At 38.4% G+C, this 19,173-nt stretch overlaps 1 protein-coding gene across 2 annotated transcripts in view; it reads left to right on the top strand.

Annotated features, from left to right (window-relative positions):
- Nucleotides 1-19,173, top strand: part of fibcd1b (fibrinogen C domain containing 1b) — a 119,269-nt gene that overhangs the window by 17,352 nt on the left and 82,744 nt on the right. The window contains exon 2 of one of the 2 annotated variants that reach the window (XM_026173348.2): nt 12,411-12,494. The exons of the other annotated variant lie outside the window; for it this stretch is intronic. Coding sequence (XP_026029133.1) covers nt 12,411-12,494 — 84 coding nt within the window. The remainder of the gene's footprint in view (nt 1-12,410; nt 12,495-19,173) is intronic. 2 annotated transcript variants of the gene reach the window in all.

The raw sequence follows: 19,173 nt of genomic DNA, 5'->3' as shown, positions 1-19,173 counted from the left end.
TCCAGGGAAGTGCAAAATGTGACAGCGGCTTAATCAGTCTTAAAACGCTCGCAACACCTCAGGCTTGTTACTGCAAGCTGTCAGATTGCATGAGTTGCACAATGATACTGCTTTTCTCTGATCAAATTTGTCACATCATGTCAGGCTGGATCATAAGGTGCAGGCGCAGTCGACACATTTAGGAAAGAGCCTAGATGTGTTCAGACAAGTCACTTACATTTAAACACCAATTAAGCCTCGTGCACCACTTATATCTGTAGTCTATTAGATTGTCACCCATCACTATTAAGAGGTACTTGAAAGCCCTCTGGCATTCTGGGAAAATAATTACATTCTTTCTGCGTCATAATTACTGCCTTGAAAGTGGCTCTTTCAAACACTAACAAAGCAGGCTCTTACTCTTTCTCCGTCTCCCCATTTCTCTCCCCCCCAAGGTCTGCCTTTCTCGTCTGTCTGTTTTCTCCCCAGACACTAATGAAGCAGTTTAATCTCGTAACTCCAGAGAAATTGTCAGCAGAGAACTCCATTAATTAAGTTCTTGTGTGTCTTCCTTTTAAAGTTTCCTTATTTTGAGAATGGGTCAAATCTATAGGTTTGCCACCTTACTGTTGTTTTGAAATTGGAGAATTGGCATGCTGTAAGGACTGCATCGTCTTGTTTAATTCGTCAAAATTAAACTAAGTTAAGTTTTTTAATTTGATCCATTTGATTTCCAGTTGCCAGTCTTAACTCAAGTCGATGTGTAATCTAGAAACTCATATTAAGATTTGTTTTTGCTAGCTAACAGTAAGCTAGTAGCATTAGGATACCATATGGTTATTTTCCTGTCACTTCTGAACCTACACTAGCCCTTGCAAGAAGTTGGTATGAAAAACCTGCCAGACATGAGGTGAGTTTGAGTTATTATATAGTTCTAGTTCAGTAAATACAGTGAAAAGCTTGTCTGCTACTTCCTGAGCATGACTGATGTCTAGCACTAGCTAACCACACTCAATTGGTCTGTTTATGCAGTCACTCTACATTTATTTAGTCCTTGCCGTATTCTGACTGTTCATTTGGAGTACTTTTTTTGACACAGCCCTAGTTCATTCACAGGAAAAGTGACAGTTGTGTGACAGTTCCTATTACAAACAGCCAGAGAGCAAGTGTGCTTCTGCTCTCATATTTGTCTGCTTCTCAGTCCCAAAGATTCAGGCTGGTGACTTTTGATCCAAGTTTTCAGAGTAATGTAAAAGGAAAAAAAGTGCTCTATTTCAAATGGTGTGGCCTGAAATTCATTTTTTCCACCTCATCACTTTTTTTTTCTTATTTGAGCACTAGTAGCCCAAGTAAAGTAAAATATGCTAGGTTGCAATTTGGATTGCATTAACTGGCTTCAGTAACTGTTAATGCAACAGCTTAACAGTACATACAAAAAATTGTTGTATGCAGTGTTGTTCCCGGATTCAAGTGCAAATAGTTATTTCAAACCATATTGAACAAATGGGATGCTTGGATATATCTAACAGGAGTTTTGCAACAAAAACAAATCAAATTCACCACGAGGGAAAATGTCTTACCACAAATCAGAACACTAATTTAGTAAGATTGTTATTATACATGAACATAAATATGTTATATGATTAAGAAATATATTAAAACATACCACTAAAAATGTTAAGGGAACATGTGAACAACATTAACTTATTTTAAATGCAATATTTAAAGATTTGCTGATTTTGGTTTCCACTGGCTCTTGTTATGACTTTTGGTTTTCAACAAATTATATGTCAGTAAAGATTTTTTAGTTTGATTATTTAACTCATCACAATTTGATATGTGTTTTAAACGATCCCTTAATTTTTGAGCAGTATATACTCCATACCAACCCTGGGCAAGCCATTAGGGTTTTACTTTATTTCCCATTTTTCACTAAGGTGGGTACTACTGCTTTCCTCGTGGAGTGGAAAACAGTGCTTGCAGCGCTTTTATTTTTGCTGCAGCACTGTTTTATGCATAATGCCATTGCTTTGCTTTGTTTTGACTCATTGCTAGGGTATTGCTTTACCATGCAATATGTATTTGCTCGTAAGACTATTCCTTTTCCATTTGTTTGCCCTTTGATAGCTTTAAATCTAAAATATGCCCTTACTGATGCTGAAACTGTGTCATTCTCAATAAGTTATACAATAACACAAACATTTTCCTGTGACCGATACTACACCTTATAAAGGCAGCGATCAAACCCCCGCACTCTACATGAAGAGGCCCCTTAACGATGCATGCATATCCCCATTCTGCAGTACGTGCTCCACTTATTGCCCATAGCTTCTGAAGGGTTATTGTGCACCGAAGTTTAGAATGTTTCCATTACAGTAAAGGCCCTATTGACAAAATTGCTTTGGTATTTATGAGTAGTGCCAGCAGCAGTACTACTGTGTTTGCTTTCTGGGAAGCTTTGTAAAGGCTAACAAGACCGAAGCCAGTAATAATCTTTTCACATTCACTTTTGAGGAGGGAAAATCAGATTTAGGACTCCAGGAAATTGACCTTAATGAACAGGTGTGTTCACACATACATGATCATAGTCGAACACAAACACATACTCTTTTCTAATGCAGAACATTGAAGAAGTTTGGTTATTTGTTGTAGAGGATGTCACTTTCAAAGAAAATGTGAAAAGGTACAAATGTCAGGGAGACAATTAAACTTAATGGGTATATCTTTAACAACAAATCTGTTCTTTAGATCTTTAATAAAAAGATATTATAGCAACATATCAGAAGGTACCTTCTGTAGTCTTACAGTTATTTATGTTATGATAAATAATACGAGTTACTGTCTACACTTGTGCTGGAAGTAACTCAGTAAGCATTTCATACTAAAACCTAACATCAATATTACAAGATGTTTAAGAAATACACTGTTATCCACTGTTAAGGATTGAAAGTGAGGTCAAGGACTCACAGATCTTAATAATGCCCTTGCTGTGCTTAGTCTTTCTCAGTGCAAAAAGCATAGAAATGCAAGTCATTGCACTTGATTGGTTAACATAACATCCTATTCTTAAGTAATATATCATTATAAAACCTTGATAGAGTTATTAAAGAGCAATTTGGTTTCCATACACTAGCATTAGCCATTTTTTTACAGTTCTTCTGCACTTTAATGAAAAGAGTTTCTATTTTACCTCTTAGCACAGTTTTCATATATCAAGCTAAGTTGCAAAAAAGCAATAGCAGAGGTGATTAGCTATAGAGTGGTGAGCATTTACTCCAATGTGTACAGTCTAGCTTTTTTATGCCTGTCTGATTTTTCTGTGATTTTCCAATGATTCAAAATCAGAATAGAAATTCCTAATACGTAGAGCACAGATTATAAAGTTTTGAGAAAATAATATAATCTTCTCCAACTAAAAACAACAAAAATGATTATGCTACAGAGTGCTAAATATAATAAGAGATTAGTTTATTTGCTGTGTCTTCATGGTAGGCCACAATGATTTGAAAGGAGCAGCTCTGTGTAAAGCTCATGATTGATGAAAATGGTGCACTTTCTTTGGATTCCCTAGCTAATGACTCGCAAAAATATTATATTACCCTTTATGAGCAGTTTATATGTATATACGCATATATTTTCTTAATTCTGCTGGTTGTTGATGCTGTATTCCTACTTAGTCGGAGACAGAACACAGGGTCAGACACATTTGGCATATGTGTTTGGCTGAAGAGCCAATGGTGTGAAGCTACCATCTGTGGGATTATGACTGAATGCCTCTAAGACAAATCCTGGCTAGAAATCACAATATTAGAGCAACGTAGAACTTTGGTTGGTCCCAGACAGCCACTCCAGACTGATTAGAAAAAAAATCCACAGGTAAAAATAAACTTAAAAAGTCATAATAAAATGCATAATATAGTACCAAGGCCTAAGGAATAGTTTTTATGATAATGTTTAAAATGTTTTATATGGTCAGAATAGTATATATAAAATATACAGTATAAGTATTTATATCTCCGTTGGGCTAAAGCAAATATGTAAATTGTGCTGTAGCGCTTTGTTTAACATACAATATCCGTATGTGAATGTTAATGGCTTATTTGAGGATCTGTGACCTTGTGTAACTGTGCACGCTACACAAACTCTAAATTCGGAAAAGACAATATGCTGCATCAGCTAAAATGAATGCATGCAAACACTGCAAGAAATGTTCTTCACCTTCAAAATAAGACAGCATGCAGAGAAAGAAGAGGAAGGAGAGGCCAGCAGGAGAGCAGGGGGATGAGTTCAATCCTAAGAGACAAATCACCCGCTCTACCCTCCACTGCCTGTCCTTGGAGCTCACACTGCAATTGGCCACACAGAGACTGACTCTGTCACCAACTGTCCCTGAGACGCACACACTGGAATGCAAAAACATATCACTGCAGCCACGATTATAAAGCACGCAATCACCGTAAGGTCAGAACGGCTTCTTTGTAAGCATGAAGTGAAACAGCAAGATTGAAAAAGGGCTTTCAGTTTCAAAAGGCATATATTGTTACCTCTTCTCTCACAGGTTATGTGAGACTAACCAAATGGAGACAAAATATGAACTTTAAGTAAATATTTTACATCTACTTTATGTCTTGTAAGACCTATATGTCCTATGCTGTCGTTTAGTGATAAAAAAAAAAAGTGTTGCTTGCAATTGTTAAACACATAAAGCCTATCAGTATGAGGTAGGGAAATATTACATATTGAATGAGAAATGTGTCAAAGCAGTAAGTTTCAAACATCTTAAAGAGTTTTTAATAAAATAAAATGATTTGAAATTTCTTTAAAAATCATGTCTCTACCATATGGGTCTTTTTTGCAGACAGAAAACATCATATTTCAAAAGCTCAACCTACAATTTTTGCAATATTATGTTAATTTTCCGTGATTTCTGTGAGTTTTCTTCGACTTCTAAGACATTTCAACTAAGACTTTTCTCTTTGATTTTTTTTGTTCCATGTCACTGACATCCCCTCGTTCTTTAAGTTTTTCATTCCTTTTTCAGAACAAAAGCAACCAGGCCTTGCTTTGGTGATATGATGACAAAGAAGACAGTGAATGTGAGATTGGGCTTCACAAATAAACCTGACTTGTCTTGACTTGAAATTAAACTTTAATGTGCAAGACGCAGGTCAAGTAAGGAGGATTTGAGCATGATTGCATAAAATGTCAAAAACATAATGCTCATGCACATATGCACATCAAGAGGGGTGTATTCTATTGGAGATTATACATGCACCAGTCATGCTTTGTTGACAGCAACAGCATCCTAATTGCACACACAAACACAAGAATATCTTTGGTAAAGGCACACCTTCACCATTCAATAAATTATTGTGGAGTGAAAAGGATAGATTTATAGTGCTTTTCCTGTTACTCTCGTCAGGAATAATCAAAATAATTCTCATCAAGGACTCCTCACAGCTGAACTTCACCAGCTTGCTTGTCTTTCTTCGTCCTTTCTACTCCCACTTCAATTTTTCTCTTTGAAATTGCAGGCCACTTAGAGTTGTGATTGCTGTTGCAAGAACAGTTAAGTGCACAAGCACAATCATGCAAGGACAAGAAACACACTTACCTGGGCACGCAAGTACACTCCTACCTGGATGCACAAGCACATTCACTGATACCCTTATGAACTTCATGCAGACACACACATGCGCACGCACACAAATAAGACGCATCATTAAAAAGCAAGATGAATCTCCACCCCACAGTGTTGCTACTTTAATAGCAGCGTGATAAGAAGGCAGACACTTCCTCAAATAGGCAAAAATGAAGAGCTGCGTCTCCTTAATGTATACATTTGCATATATCACTACGTGTAAACCGTACAGGCACTCATAAATAATACATGCATGTTAGGGATACTGGTGTCCTGCTTCATGGTACAGCTACCCTGCAGAATGACTAATGACTGTAGCTCAAATAGCACTACTGGGTCCCCTTACTTGTGTGTGTGTGTGTCCATGCATGTGTGTGTCTGCCCATCTATCTCTCTGTGTATGTCTATGTTTGCGACTGCGTTCGCACAAAGGGGGTATCCTACATCTTAAAAATTTGACCTTGGCAAGGAGATCAGATTTTGATGCTGATGGCACAAGACAAATGTAGCGTTTGCTCCTTTACTCGTGTTAGAGGATATGTGCATGCATGTGTGCGTGTGTGTGTGTGTGTGTGTGTGTGTGTGTGTGTGTGTGTGTGTGTGTGTGTGTGTGTGTGTGTGTGTGTACATGTATGGCAGTGCACGAGTAAAAGATGTGATGGTTGAGTGCTATCGGGTGGCAAGTGGTCATGTTCACTCTCTCTCTGAGGGGATGCTGTGCTGCAGTGGATATTGGTCTTCTAAGGTCAGGGGGTTAACTCAGCTCTCCGTAACAAAACTATAGTTGTGCCATCATAAAACACACAAAACCATTATTTTAAGGACACCAGCACCTAATCAATTTCACCCTGCTAGATATTTGTTAATATGATTACTTCCATACATCTTCAGTCCTGCATAAATAACAATGGGAAGGACAAGATCCATGAAAGATGGATATTGGGTGGTGGTTTACTGGGACTCAACAGATAGCTTAACATTTGGACCAGTGACTGGGTACAGTAAGTTCTACCCCCATACTGACACTCTGGCTGACTTCTGTAAGTAGATGATGATAGCAGATCATCTGCAGACATGATACAGTGCAGCTTTGGGGTGTCTTTTCTTTTAGTTAAAGTTGGAAGCTTCCTTTCATCTCAGGTAAGCATCTGTAAGACCATTAATCATCATTATTCTGGCAAGGCCGGCCTCAGAACTTGTTGAATTTTAAATGTAAGTCCCTGAATTAATGATTAGACAATGTTTATTTTGTTGGGTTGTGACATTTGAATCCTCAGAGAGAAAAAAAACAAAACAAACCCTCAAGAAATAAATGACCGTAAATTTAAAAAAAGAAAAGATTCGGATTAACTCCCATTTAAAACAGCCCCAAATTATCTTTAAAATCCAAGAACTTAATGAGTTCTTTGTGATTTTACATTGCCATATTTTAATGTAAAATACACTCAAAAATGATTCAATGCCCTCATAAACAGGACGCAATTGTGTGAGTAAAACACAGCTGATACAAATGTATATAAAATCAAAAGTGTATCTATTCAGATAAATAATCATTAAGGAAAAAAAGCTTCATATAGACTGAATGTATACCAATCAAGTAGATTTGTTTTGATGAGATTCTGTTAAATGTAATGTTTTACATTGTATAATATATTTACATGTAATCAAATTACTTTAAGTCATTATTTTGGGTATTAATATTTCCTTGTGGGTTTGGAAAATAACTTGTTGAAATAACTGCATGAATTGTTATTAAGGTATTAAAATGTTAGATTAAATGTATATTTTTAATACTAATCTGTCTCATTATAGATTTCAAGGTGTATTATAGTTTATCTTCTTAAGATCTGATTACAAGCTAGAGAACATCACAATTTATTTTGGAGGAATGGCACAAATTTATACACTTAGTCATTATTTTCTCACTAATAAAGTTTCCGTTTGGTTTTGAGTGTTGTTTGGTATAGCAGTGTCTACAGAGAATGCACACTTAAGTAGATAATCTCTTATATGAAACACTGCTGAACTATGTAAGGGCGTTCACCCCTACACAATATCCTTCTGCTTTTCATCCTGCTTTATATACCCCCTTTTTCTGCTTTTTTCATCATTCTGTCCCCTCATTTACCAATCTGCAAGTCCCATTAAATGATTTGTAAGCCCACAAGTGAATATATGCAAAGCCTCTTTTACTCCATCAGCTTAGTGAGCACTAGGCTAAAACACACCTTGCTAAAGTCCCTGTCACACAGTCTCACGCAAAGGTATTCTGCAAAGCGAACTAATTATCCCAAGAACAACACGTTCACACAATCCAAATATTCTTAGATAGACTGGGGATACTGGCCTAAAATATTTATATTCACACACTATCCATGCACTCATGCAAATACATAGGTACGCTTATTGAAAAAGCACACACGTACACATTCAGGCACGCCCGGGATAAGTCTGAGCCCTCTCTGTCTTATCGAGACGTGCCTCATCAGATAGGATTCTGCTTGTAAGGTCCAACCAATAAAAAGCCCAAATATTCCATTAAGTGTAAATCCTCTCCGCTGGTGGAGCTTGTGGAGTCAGTTTAGGACTAGACAAACACTGCCAAGCAGTCATGCCCAAGCTGGGACCACTGCCAACAAGAAGCTCCACAGATATTGGTGTGTCACTGTGGGGCACGTGCGTATATGTTTGTGTGCACGGGCAGCATGAAACCCCAATGTGAGCATTAGCAGGCAGGGGAATGAACAAACTAAAGCTCTGATCCATGCTGCTCAGTATAATGGAAAGGCAGAGTCTCAGGAATCTAAGTGGGTTGCAGCTGCAACACATAAGCTTTTGTTCTGTGTGTATGTGTTCACATGTGATGTTTTTATAAATTTTTTTCCCTTTTGCAACAAAACGGGAGTACACGTTGTGCCCATGTGTGTTGGTGCACACAAGCATTTACGCATTTTGTATACTCACAACACATTTGCCTGCTTTTTATTACTAAAATGAATTTGTAAGACACACAAATTCAGTAGCTTTCACTCTACTATGTAGCTGATTTGTTAGTGCGTTGGTCATATCACTGTGGAGTCTGTGTTTATTTAGTAACGCAGCTCTGTAGCTCTCTGTGTACTGCACAGACAGCTGCAATGTTTTAGGCAGAACAGACATAGATTTCTATCACTGACCCTAAGGCTGCTCATTAGAATTCTGCACACCTCTCTCAAATCTCCCGCTTCCCCCATCCACCCACCCTTAACTTTTTTCTCTCTCTCACTACCTTCCTTTATTTCTTTCTTGCTGTCTTACACACTGGAAATGAATGCTTAGAGCAAAAAGGTGAGCTATTGGTTAGCCGAGATAACAATGACTGTGTGAGTCGCAGCTGACAAAACATACACAAAGGCAAGCAACGCTGCACAACTGCATACATGTAACTGCTGTTTGCATGTTTACAACATGCACTTTCACAGCTACTATATTTGAAATATTAACATTAAAAAGCTCAAGGCATCCATCATACCTGCATTAATCTGAGAGAATTATCAGCAGTCTCCCAACTTTAAGTGGATTTCAAGACTCTTTTAAGTGTGGCTTTTTCAGAAGGCCCACACAGTAACTGTGTGGCTTTGTATAGCTGCCACACTTGCCCCCCATAAGCAGCCATTTCCACATTTAGAAAGCTTAATGTTTAGAGATTTCTCATTTGAGGTCATAAGCCCATTGCTCCAGAGTTAGCCATATTGAGCGTCTTGCTGCCACCAGCTGCAAGTGTAAAATGTGTATTCTGTCATTGGTTGACAAGTAGTTGCCCGAGGTTGCCCATATGGAAAAGATATATATATAAATCTTATAAAGTTTGTATCTGTCTTGTGTGAAACTTGTATGAAAAACATACAAGAGTGAAAACAGATATAAGATCCCTTGAAAAATTATATAAATTGAACTTGTATGTTTTGGATACTTACTAAAACAATATATGAAAGTAATGAGAAAGTGGCCACTTTCACGAGTAAAACCTTATATGATTCACTATATGGAGTAGGCCACATCTTATGCAAGTCTTTTATAAGTTTTTACTATTTCTTTTCCATATGGTTGTTGACTGACACTAGGTGAAATTGGTTGCAAACTTATCTGCAATCACTTGCAAACTGCTAGCTAAGCTACTTGAAAAAGTGGACTTTTATTTTGATGGGAAAAGTTCTCTGTGTCTATTTTGTGTCGCACTTTTCACAGTTTCACTACAACCTTAAAAGTAGCTGCTCAGTGTTTTTCCACGTTTGTTTTGGGGTTTTTTTGTGGACTTTGGATGACTGTGCCAATCTCCGACCAACCAAAGCAATTCCAAAGAGGCTTTTGCCACATCTTTCTTTAGTGTCAGGGAGTCATTGACTTGTCAGCAGATGTAGGTGACTGGGGCTTTTAGCAGTCGATTTCCCAGCAACTGCCATCAACCTCCAGCAACCACTCACCAGCTGGTAGGGGAATACATATTTTTCCCTGATGACCAGTGGTTTTTAGTTGGTTGTAGATGGGTCTCTAGGTTTGTGTGACTGGGGCCTTAATCACTTGGCCACATGTTCAAAAACAGAGCAAGTTAATGGTATGTCGTTAGAAGTCATGTGTCTGCAAAACCACCATATGAGTTATGAGCATCACAACAGTCAGACAAATCAAGTTAGCTTAACAATTAGCACACAAATAGTTCTAAGGCCAAACCAGAGGTAAAAAATGAGTGTGGAAGGGTGGACATGCCATGTCTGCTGAATATAAGAGTCAGTGGTTCTTTGCCAAACCAAAGCAAAACTTAACCAAACCCAACTTACTTCATCCCCTGGTTACTGAAAATTAGTACAGCTCTAAAGTGATCTTATAATACTGCTCATAACAGGTGTAAAGACATATAGTCTTAGTCATATAAATTCACTAATGAAAATCTTATGACACCAGGCTTGGATAGAAAACTCATTTTGATATATTAATTGCTAATGTTTGCTGCATCCATTCTTAAGTACTCAGCTGGGATTGGGGATGTGTGCTTTTGTGTTGGGGTTATTGTCCCTAGCTAATTGAGCAATTCCAGTGGGGGAGGAGTAGTGTTTAAGGTCATGGAATAACGTGGTCTCTGGAAGCAGTTAGAAAGCTCACACTTCCGTAATTACTCTGCTTTTATCTGTGTAGCAGCTAGAACCGCTAGACAAACACACATATAAGCAGCACTAGGCACATACTGTATCCTGAAGCATGTTCAAATTTCACACTGCACACATTTACCTGTATGAATAAGTGCTGCTTGCACACAGTGTTTTCCCCGCATGCAGTTAATTAAAAGTTACTTTTTGATATTTTCTATTTTAGAAGAAACTCTGTCCATGATTTCTGGAAATTGAACCTGTCATAAAAACTGAATTTAATGATACGTTTGAGATGTAAAGGAAACGTTTGAAAAGTCATGCTGAATATTTATACTGACATTGGATTGGGTAATGTGGAATGACAGGATGCCACATCACTTGATGGAAATGAAAATGATGAATCTACTGTACAGAAGGCTGAATTCGGACATCCCGAAAATCAAAGTGGAAAAAAGGTTGCAGCAGACTCCATTTTGACAGACCTGAACAGTCTGAGGTGCAACCTGGCAGCGTTGGACGGCCTAAAACATAAAGTTCCAGAGGTGTTCGATTAGATTTAGGTCTGGCGAGTGTGGGGGTACAGTCATTGGTATCAATTCCTTCAATCTCCAGGAACAGCCTGCACACTCCTACCACGTGAGGCTGAGCATTGTTGGACACCAGGTGGAATCCAGGACCCACTGCACCAGGATGAGGTCTGACAGTGGGTCCAAAGATTTCATCTCGATACCTAATGCCAGTCAGGGTGCCGTTGCCCATTGGCTGTAGAGGTCTGTGCGTCCTTCCATGGTTATTCCTCCCCTGATGATCAGTGACCTACTACCAACCCAGTCATGCTGAATGACGTTACAGGCAGTATAACATTCACCATGGTTATCCAGACTCTTTCAGGTGTGCTGAGGGTGAACCTGCTGTGATCTATTAGAAGCACAGGGTGCAAGTTTTGGCACCAATTGTGGTATTCTATGGCAAATGCCAATCTGGTTTCATTGTGCTCTGCAGTGACCATGAAGCCCTTTAGAGGATGTAGGTTCCTCATAAAGTCTTTTTCTGATTGTTTTCTCAGACACATTAACACCAGTGGTCTGTTGGAGGTCATTTTGTAGTTCTGACAGTGATCATCCTGTTCCTCCTTGCAAAAAGGAGTAGATGCTGGTCATGCTGATGGGTTAAGGACCTTCTATGGCTCTGTCCGGCTCCCTTAGAATAACTGCCTGTCTCTTGAAATCCCCTCAATCCCCTCAAGGTCCAATGTGCTAGGACCTTTGCACCCTCTGTACGGTCCAGATTTCAGCTCACAGTACCAGTAGTGACACTGGCCCTAGCCAAACAGTCAGAAGGGATGAGGAGGGAAAAAGTCAGTGGCCTCCACCTGTAAAACCATTCCTATTGTGGGTGCTCATTGTTACCCCTCTAGTGCACCTGTTTTTAATTTCATTAACACCAAACCTCTGCTGCCAGATCAATATCCTACAAGTTTAATTGACTTGATGCTAAACCCTGATTAAAAAGTATTCCTTTACTTGTTTTCAGGAGTATATATCCAAAGCCTGTGCGTCTATGCATGTATGTGTGTGTTTGTTTGCATGTGCACGCATGCTTGATTGCACATGTGACTTGAACAAACGCCAACACTAGTGGCCCTATCTGTTTGTCCCATGCAGACGTTCTGTGAATGTGTGCCCAGCTCCTCTCAACTCAAACATCGCTGGTCAGATTCAGAAACAGCCAGGGAGACCCCAGCTAAGGTAAGGCCCCGTTATCACAACATGTACGCACATGTATACTTGAGCAATTTGTCTTTTTAACTGGTTGAATTTACACAAATCAAACAAATTATTTTGGCTAGAGTTTGAATTAGATTTCTGCAGAATAATATGTAAGTTGATATGGGGACTAGCAAACACTGAAGTGGATAGAAATGGCTAAATAAAAATAATCCAAACTGATATAATGTATAATATTATAATGACACAAATTAAATCCCCTTATTTCTTCCTCTATACTACGTGCACTGCTGTATACACTACCATCCACCATCCTCCTTTTTAGTCAAATCAGGGGCAGACATTGAATAGTTACTTGCTCACCTGTGGAGGAGATTATGTTTCACCGACAATTATTTTTTTAATCACCAGCCACTATCTCACTCCTTTAGAAATGAATCGTTGTGTGTAACACATTATATTTTGCCACTGAGAAGCAGCAATTGCACAACCTCAGCTCAAATACCCAGACGCACAAGAGGAAGATGGATAAGACCCTGCAGATACTCTGAACTGAGAGGGGAGGTCATGGCTACACTGGGAAATGGAGCCTGATTGTATAGCAGATTATAATGAAGAAACTGCACTGAATGCTGTTATGAGTCAGATTCAAACCGCCAGTGAATGAAAGGAGGGTGGAAATGGTGAACATGACTTCTTTTAAAACCAGTCCGTGCATGCCAGTTTAGCTTCAAAATATTTTTGTACCTTTCTGCGTGTATTAGTTTGGCAGCTCCAACGTGAATGTCTTCTGTGTATACATCGATTTGTGTCAGCATGTGCGTGTTTGTGTTTTGAGAAGAGGGAGAGAGGACGAGAGAGTGAGGATGCTTGGAAGAGTTTTGCTAGTTTCCTGCTTATCTAATGAGCAGGCAAAACCTTTTGTCCAAGAACTGTCTGCCAGTTCTCCTGCGTGGGAGGACATCATTTCCACAGAGAGGAATTCTCTCTAATTCTCTGCCTCTTCTTTCCGATCTATCTATCAGAATTCCCCAGTTCTCCTCTCAAATCCCATGGTGTGGCTTGAGTACAGAAAGGAGAGGACGTGAAAGTCAGCCACTAATTACAGAGTGGTCTCCTGCTGTGAGATCGAGAGTCTCATTTACAAAAAAAACCTAACTGTTAAGAGGCTGCTTGCATCCTGTTCTCACTGTCATTATGCCACTACAAATCTCAACCTGAGGTGGGAGACCGCGTACTCCAATGGGGCATGAAGCAGGTTGCTGTTTCATTTCATTTTTACTGACCATCAAAACACAATGCAAAAGAAAATCTCTGGCTCCAGAAACATTTTGGTTGGTTAATAATGCATAAAAAAAGGTTAAATTAGCCACCTTTGTTTCTAAAGTGGAAAAGATGCCTGGTTAGTTAATTTCTTTTTACACTTGCTCTGTTTTCTATTTCTTTTCTGTTGTCTTATCCCTATGCCATGTTTATTACTGGGAACATTGTTTGCCACAGCACAATAAAAAAATAAAATCATAAAATTATAAGATCAACTTAACTGAATAACCACCTTGTTGTTGAGCCAGTGCGTTTCTACAGACCAAAATATTACCTGTAAACAGAAGAATGAGTGCATTTCCTGTGATTATTCTTCTGTTGAAAAATAAATAAATCCTCATCCTGTACTTGTTTGAGCAAACATCCTATAATGACACATAATTATGTTATTGTTAAGTGACCTCGTCTTTTATTGACATTGTAAGTTGTAGGAAAAATTGACATCCAAAGCAGTAGAACTTCCCAGGAGAAAAAAGGCCTTAACAAAAAAAAGTCAGCAAACCTTTTAATCTTTTTTTTTTTTTTTGATTTGATGGAATACGTGTGTGGTGAAGTGTGGTTTGTGCAGGGGTGGGGTGGAGCAGTGGGTAACTGCCAGGGTATCCAAAAAGAACTATAATAAAGCACTGTTGACTGTGACACACTGAGTGAGTTGTGTCCTGTCTTCACAACATGCAATTTTGATGATTTTTGGTAATGGTTCAAAAAACTTTTCAAATAAGTGTCTTTGGGCATTTCGAGATGGTGCTGAGTAACACACTTCTACAAGGACTGTGTCTCTATCAGTGAACTGAGAGGTTTTCAGCAGTATTTCAGCAAATGCTTCCCAACAATGCAGTGTCTGTGGGCAGGAGGGTGAAATCTGGATTGACAGATTAGCAAAACACAGAACTTTAACACTGAACTGCACTTTTGTTGATTCATTGTTGTATTCATAAACATGAAAAACAGATTCTGCAGTCACATTAGGGAAAATGGTGGTTTGAGATTGCAGCAACACCAAAGTTACTGCAACCATGTGCAATGAATTTGTGGTTTTGTTGCCCTTTGAAAATGTTTCTTTGAAGACGAACGGCAGGTATGTGTATGAGTGATCAAAGCAACTTTGGTTCATCAAACCAGCAATAGAGCAGCAATAAGACAGACTCAATAAGACTGAATTAGATTAATAACACTTAATAAGACACAGAGTTGAATGTTAGATAGCAAGCACTTAGATGTAGAAAAAAGTTCTTATATAAATGTGTGTGAATGAGACATGTTATATGAAGTGCTCTGAGTGCTCAGAGTAGAAAAGCACTATGTAAAAACCAGCTCATTTACCATAAATGAACTGGTAAACACAAAAGTAGAGATTCCTAAAAAAATAGGATTATTGTACAACAGCAATTTCACGGCAACGTAACATAGGCACGTTCTTTTATAGAAACCAGTTGGCAACTAGTTAGGTCGAGTTGGGAGTCTCTCCACATTTATATATTATATGCCAATTATAATTGGCATATAATTATATTATATTATATTATATATAATATATATATATGTACTCTTTTTCCTCAACACTTTTTCTTGCATTCAGTTCATATAATTATATTATATTAGCCTTAATTTTTCAAGACTAAATTATTATTACAGATTCGATCATTGTCTAGTTACGGTTCAACATGCATGAAACACATCTACTCCTCTGTGTTCTGAATATGTTTTAATGTATAGAGGTCTGCCTGTCAGCATAACTATGACTATCATATATCTTTTCCATTCTACGTTAATAATCAGTGTGCTAGCAATGAATATTTAGTGTAGTGCCAGTGATAGCTTTCACTGATGTCTTGGCCCGCTAGCGATAGTACTCAGGCAAACCGTTCTAATGTTACGTTGCTGTCATTCTGCAGAGCAAGGCCATTATACACATTATGTACGACACAGACACCCCTCTGCACACACATCCATAGACACAGCCAAGCCCAGTGAGTTAAAATCACTGAGCCGCACCTCATACAAACTGGAAAAAAGAGAAACACAGTTTTGATATGTAATGAAAGATTTTAAGGTAAATTCTAAGTATAGTCATAAGGCCTACATGTTGAATTAGAGCAAGCAAACGAAAAAAAAATGCTATGTGCAGTATTATTCCCCTGGAGCTCATTTCTACGATGATGTATATGGGTGAAAAAATAAAGCAATGCGCCAGTTTTTTTTATGTTCTTTTTCCCAAAAAAGCATTATGGTCAAATTATGTAGGTCTCCATGCAACTATGTGTCCATGTGCATATATGCAGTGAACATTAAGTGGCATAAATGTGTGTAGTGTATCTAGTGTCTAGTTGTACAGTATGCAGTATGTTGCAAAATATTACATATTAGGACATAATAAAAAATTATCTGGTCATCACCAGCTCTTAAATTAGATAACAACAGAAGACACATTATACGGTCTCATTACTTATTTAACTAAAAAAAAAGTACATTTGAAAAATTAGTACACCAGAAGATTCAGAACTTTTAGCAACAGTAACTAGATGGCTTTAGTCTGTCACATCATTGTGGAGGAATTTGAGCCCATTCATTACAATGTTGTCTGACTTTATTGAGGTTTGTTGGGATTCATTTATGCACAGCTCTCTTAGGGCCCTGCTATCCAGTCGTTAAGTGATGACGTGACGAATCCTACTTCCGGGCCTAAAGTAGTCTGCGTTTAATATGGCTTTTGTGTTGTTAACATGTTTAATGCTTTGTATTTTCTTCTATTTAATCTCAAAAAGCTCCTAAAACAGTCAGTGATCACTGTTGACCTCCCTCGGCTTTTATTACCACTAATCATTTATTTAAGCTCAGTTTTTCAAACCTTAGGATGTAACTACAGCCCAGTCCATGCAGCAGTATATGAATGACTAACCTCCTATTGTGGATGGATTATCTCAGTTGTTCTCCTGGCTGAAGTTTGGTCCTTTTACAGCATCCTGCCATGCGATTACATTTGTTCCTGACCACCGAGAACACTAACGTTAACTTTTATCGAGTGGAAAAAAAGTTAGCTTATTTATATTACGCTAACATAGCTGAGTCGCTAGCGGTCACATAGCACATCATTATATACCAGCTAGCCAAACTTCAGTAACCCTACAAACGTCACTACTGTTTAGTTTTCTGTCTTCATTTATGTTGGAAGTGATAACAGAGCTGTACGCTTTAATTTGTTTCCAAAACCCCGCAGTCTTGACATGCTATATTGCATTTAGATAGAAGCTAGCGAGCTAACTTCCTGCTAACTTCTAACTCCGTTAAATGTCATAAATTCTGTTTTCATTGATGCCTGGATGTTAAACTCAATTGTTACACCTGGTAGAACAGAAGTCTGATCATTTTATTAAAGATGAAAGACTTTAGACAGTTTTTCAACTCTCAGTAATGCCATAGTGATCGTTTGATATATGGACCTGCAGCAGAGTTTAGGCCCAGACACGGCTAGTGACGTCAGACTGAACAACCGGATAGGAGTTCTGTCAAGTTTAGGTCTGGACTTTGACATCTTGGTTCTGTTCTTTTTCAGCCATTTCGCTGTAGATTTGCTGGTGTCTTGGAAATATTATTATTATTGTCCTGTTTGCCAACCCACTTTTGCCCAAGTTTATTTGTCACACAGAAGCTCCCACATTTGACTCTAGAATATGTGTGAGTTCAAGGTCAACAAGTAGCTCCGCAGAGCGGATCAGCCACTAACCAGAAGGTCAGTGGTTCGATCCCAGGCTGCTCCAGTCTGCATGTCAACCCCATGTTGCTCTCCAATGCATCCATCGGAGTGTGAATGTGTATGAATGTTAGGCACTTAAGCTTAGAATTGCTTGTGTGAATGGGTGTGATTGGGTGAATGAATTAGCTGCATAAAGCGCTTTGAGTGCTCGGATAGAGTAGAAAAGCGCTATATAAGAACCAGTCCATTTACCATTTAACTAAGGGACTGCAAAGTGCTCAGGTCCTGTGGCTAAAAAAAACTAGTCCGAATCAACATGCCTCCACCACCATGCTTGACAGCTGGCTTGATGTGTTTATGCTGACATGCTGTGTTTGGTTTTTGCCAAACATATTGGTGTGCATTAAAGCCAAAAATTTCCACTTTCATCTTGTGTGTCCAAAGGAAACAGCTTTGCAAATGTAACCTTTTTTTTCTATGAGCATTATAATTTATTGAGCTAACTGAGGCTTAAAAAGTCTGAGATGTAGCGCTTTGGTTTTTTGTGGTCCTTTGGAAATAGGCTCATTACCTTCCCAAACAAATGGGGAGGATATAAGACCGTAATGAAGTAGCAACTGTTTCTTAAAGATCATTGCTAATGTCTTTCTTCCTTGGCTTTGTGTTAAAACACCTGAATGCCTCAGACCCACAAAACTGCTGCTTTTACTCAAGTGCTCACACTTTTTGATGATTAGTTAATCAAGTGTATTTGATTAGCAGCACCTGATTGCTTCTTACCCTCTTAAAGCAGTAAAGGTTTTTGTTTTTTTTCAGTTCCTGCATTTTGGCTAATTTTTGGTTAAATAAATAATGTCATAGTGAAATATGTCACATGTTGTTCATCTGAGAGCATCTTTTTTCCCATTTCAAAATCTGCTATGGACTTTTTTATTTTGTCCCAATGTGTAAAACCTTACTATTGAAAGAGGGTGTACTTTCTTTTTACCATACCTGTACACCAGTTAACACCCTTAACCTACTAATGTTGAGATCCTCATCATTTTTACCTGTCAGGGCATGGTTGCCCATGCCCTGTAGGATGATGCCTTATAGCATGTTCTGAAGCATCCCATCCCTCTGATGCTAAATCAAATTGGGTATTAGAAAGTATGGAGGCCTGGTACCCTCTGACACTTTAGCTGTCAGTAGTTTTAACAACATTGTTTATCATTACATCTGTACAGCAACTCATTTTAAAAAAATTAACGCAAGAGAGTTTTTGCAGCGACAGTGATCACACACATGTGAATGGTATCTCAAAAACAAAAGCCACATTAAGGTGCTTTAGTAAGCAATGATTCATGAAATTTCACTAAATGTAATCAACAGATTCTACTGGAGACAGGAATTAAAAAGAAAATAATAAAATAAGCCAAGTGCGGTTGAAGTAGTCATATTGGTTGTGTGTCTTGTGTGCTTCAGGTTTACAAAATTGGCATCCCATGTACACCTGCACATATCCAGGCAGTAACAACGTTTTATGTCTTCTATCCAAAGACTGTGGGTAAACAAAGTTGATAGGAGTACTTCCTGCACAACACAATTGATTTTCCTCACATTAAAAGAACTGTAAACCTCTCTCGTAAAGCAGGCCATTAGCTGTCTATTAGTGTGCTTCGCGGTGCTTTGTACAGCCAATTT

The sequence above is a fragment of the Astatotilapia calliptera genome, chromosome 7 (genome assembly GCF_964374335.1).
Source record: "Astatotilapia calliptera chromosome 7, fAstCal68.1, whole genome shotgun sequence".
NCBI lineage: Eukaryota > Metazoa > Chordata > Actinopteri > Cichliformes > Cichlidae > Astatotilapia > Astatotilapia calliptera.
This window is presented reverse-complemented; position numbering and strand designations above follow the sequence as displayed.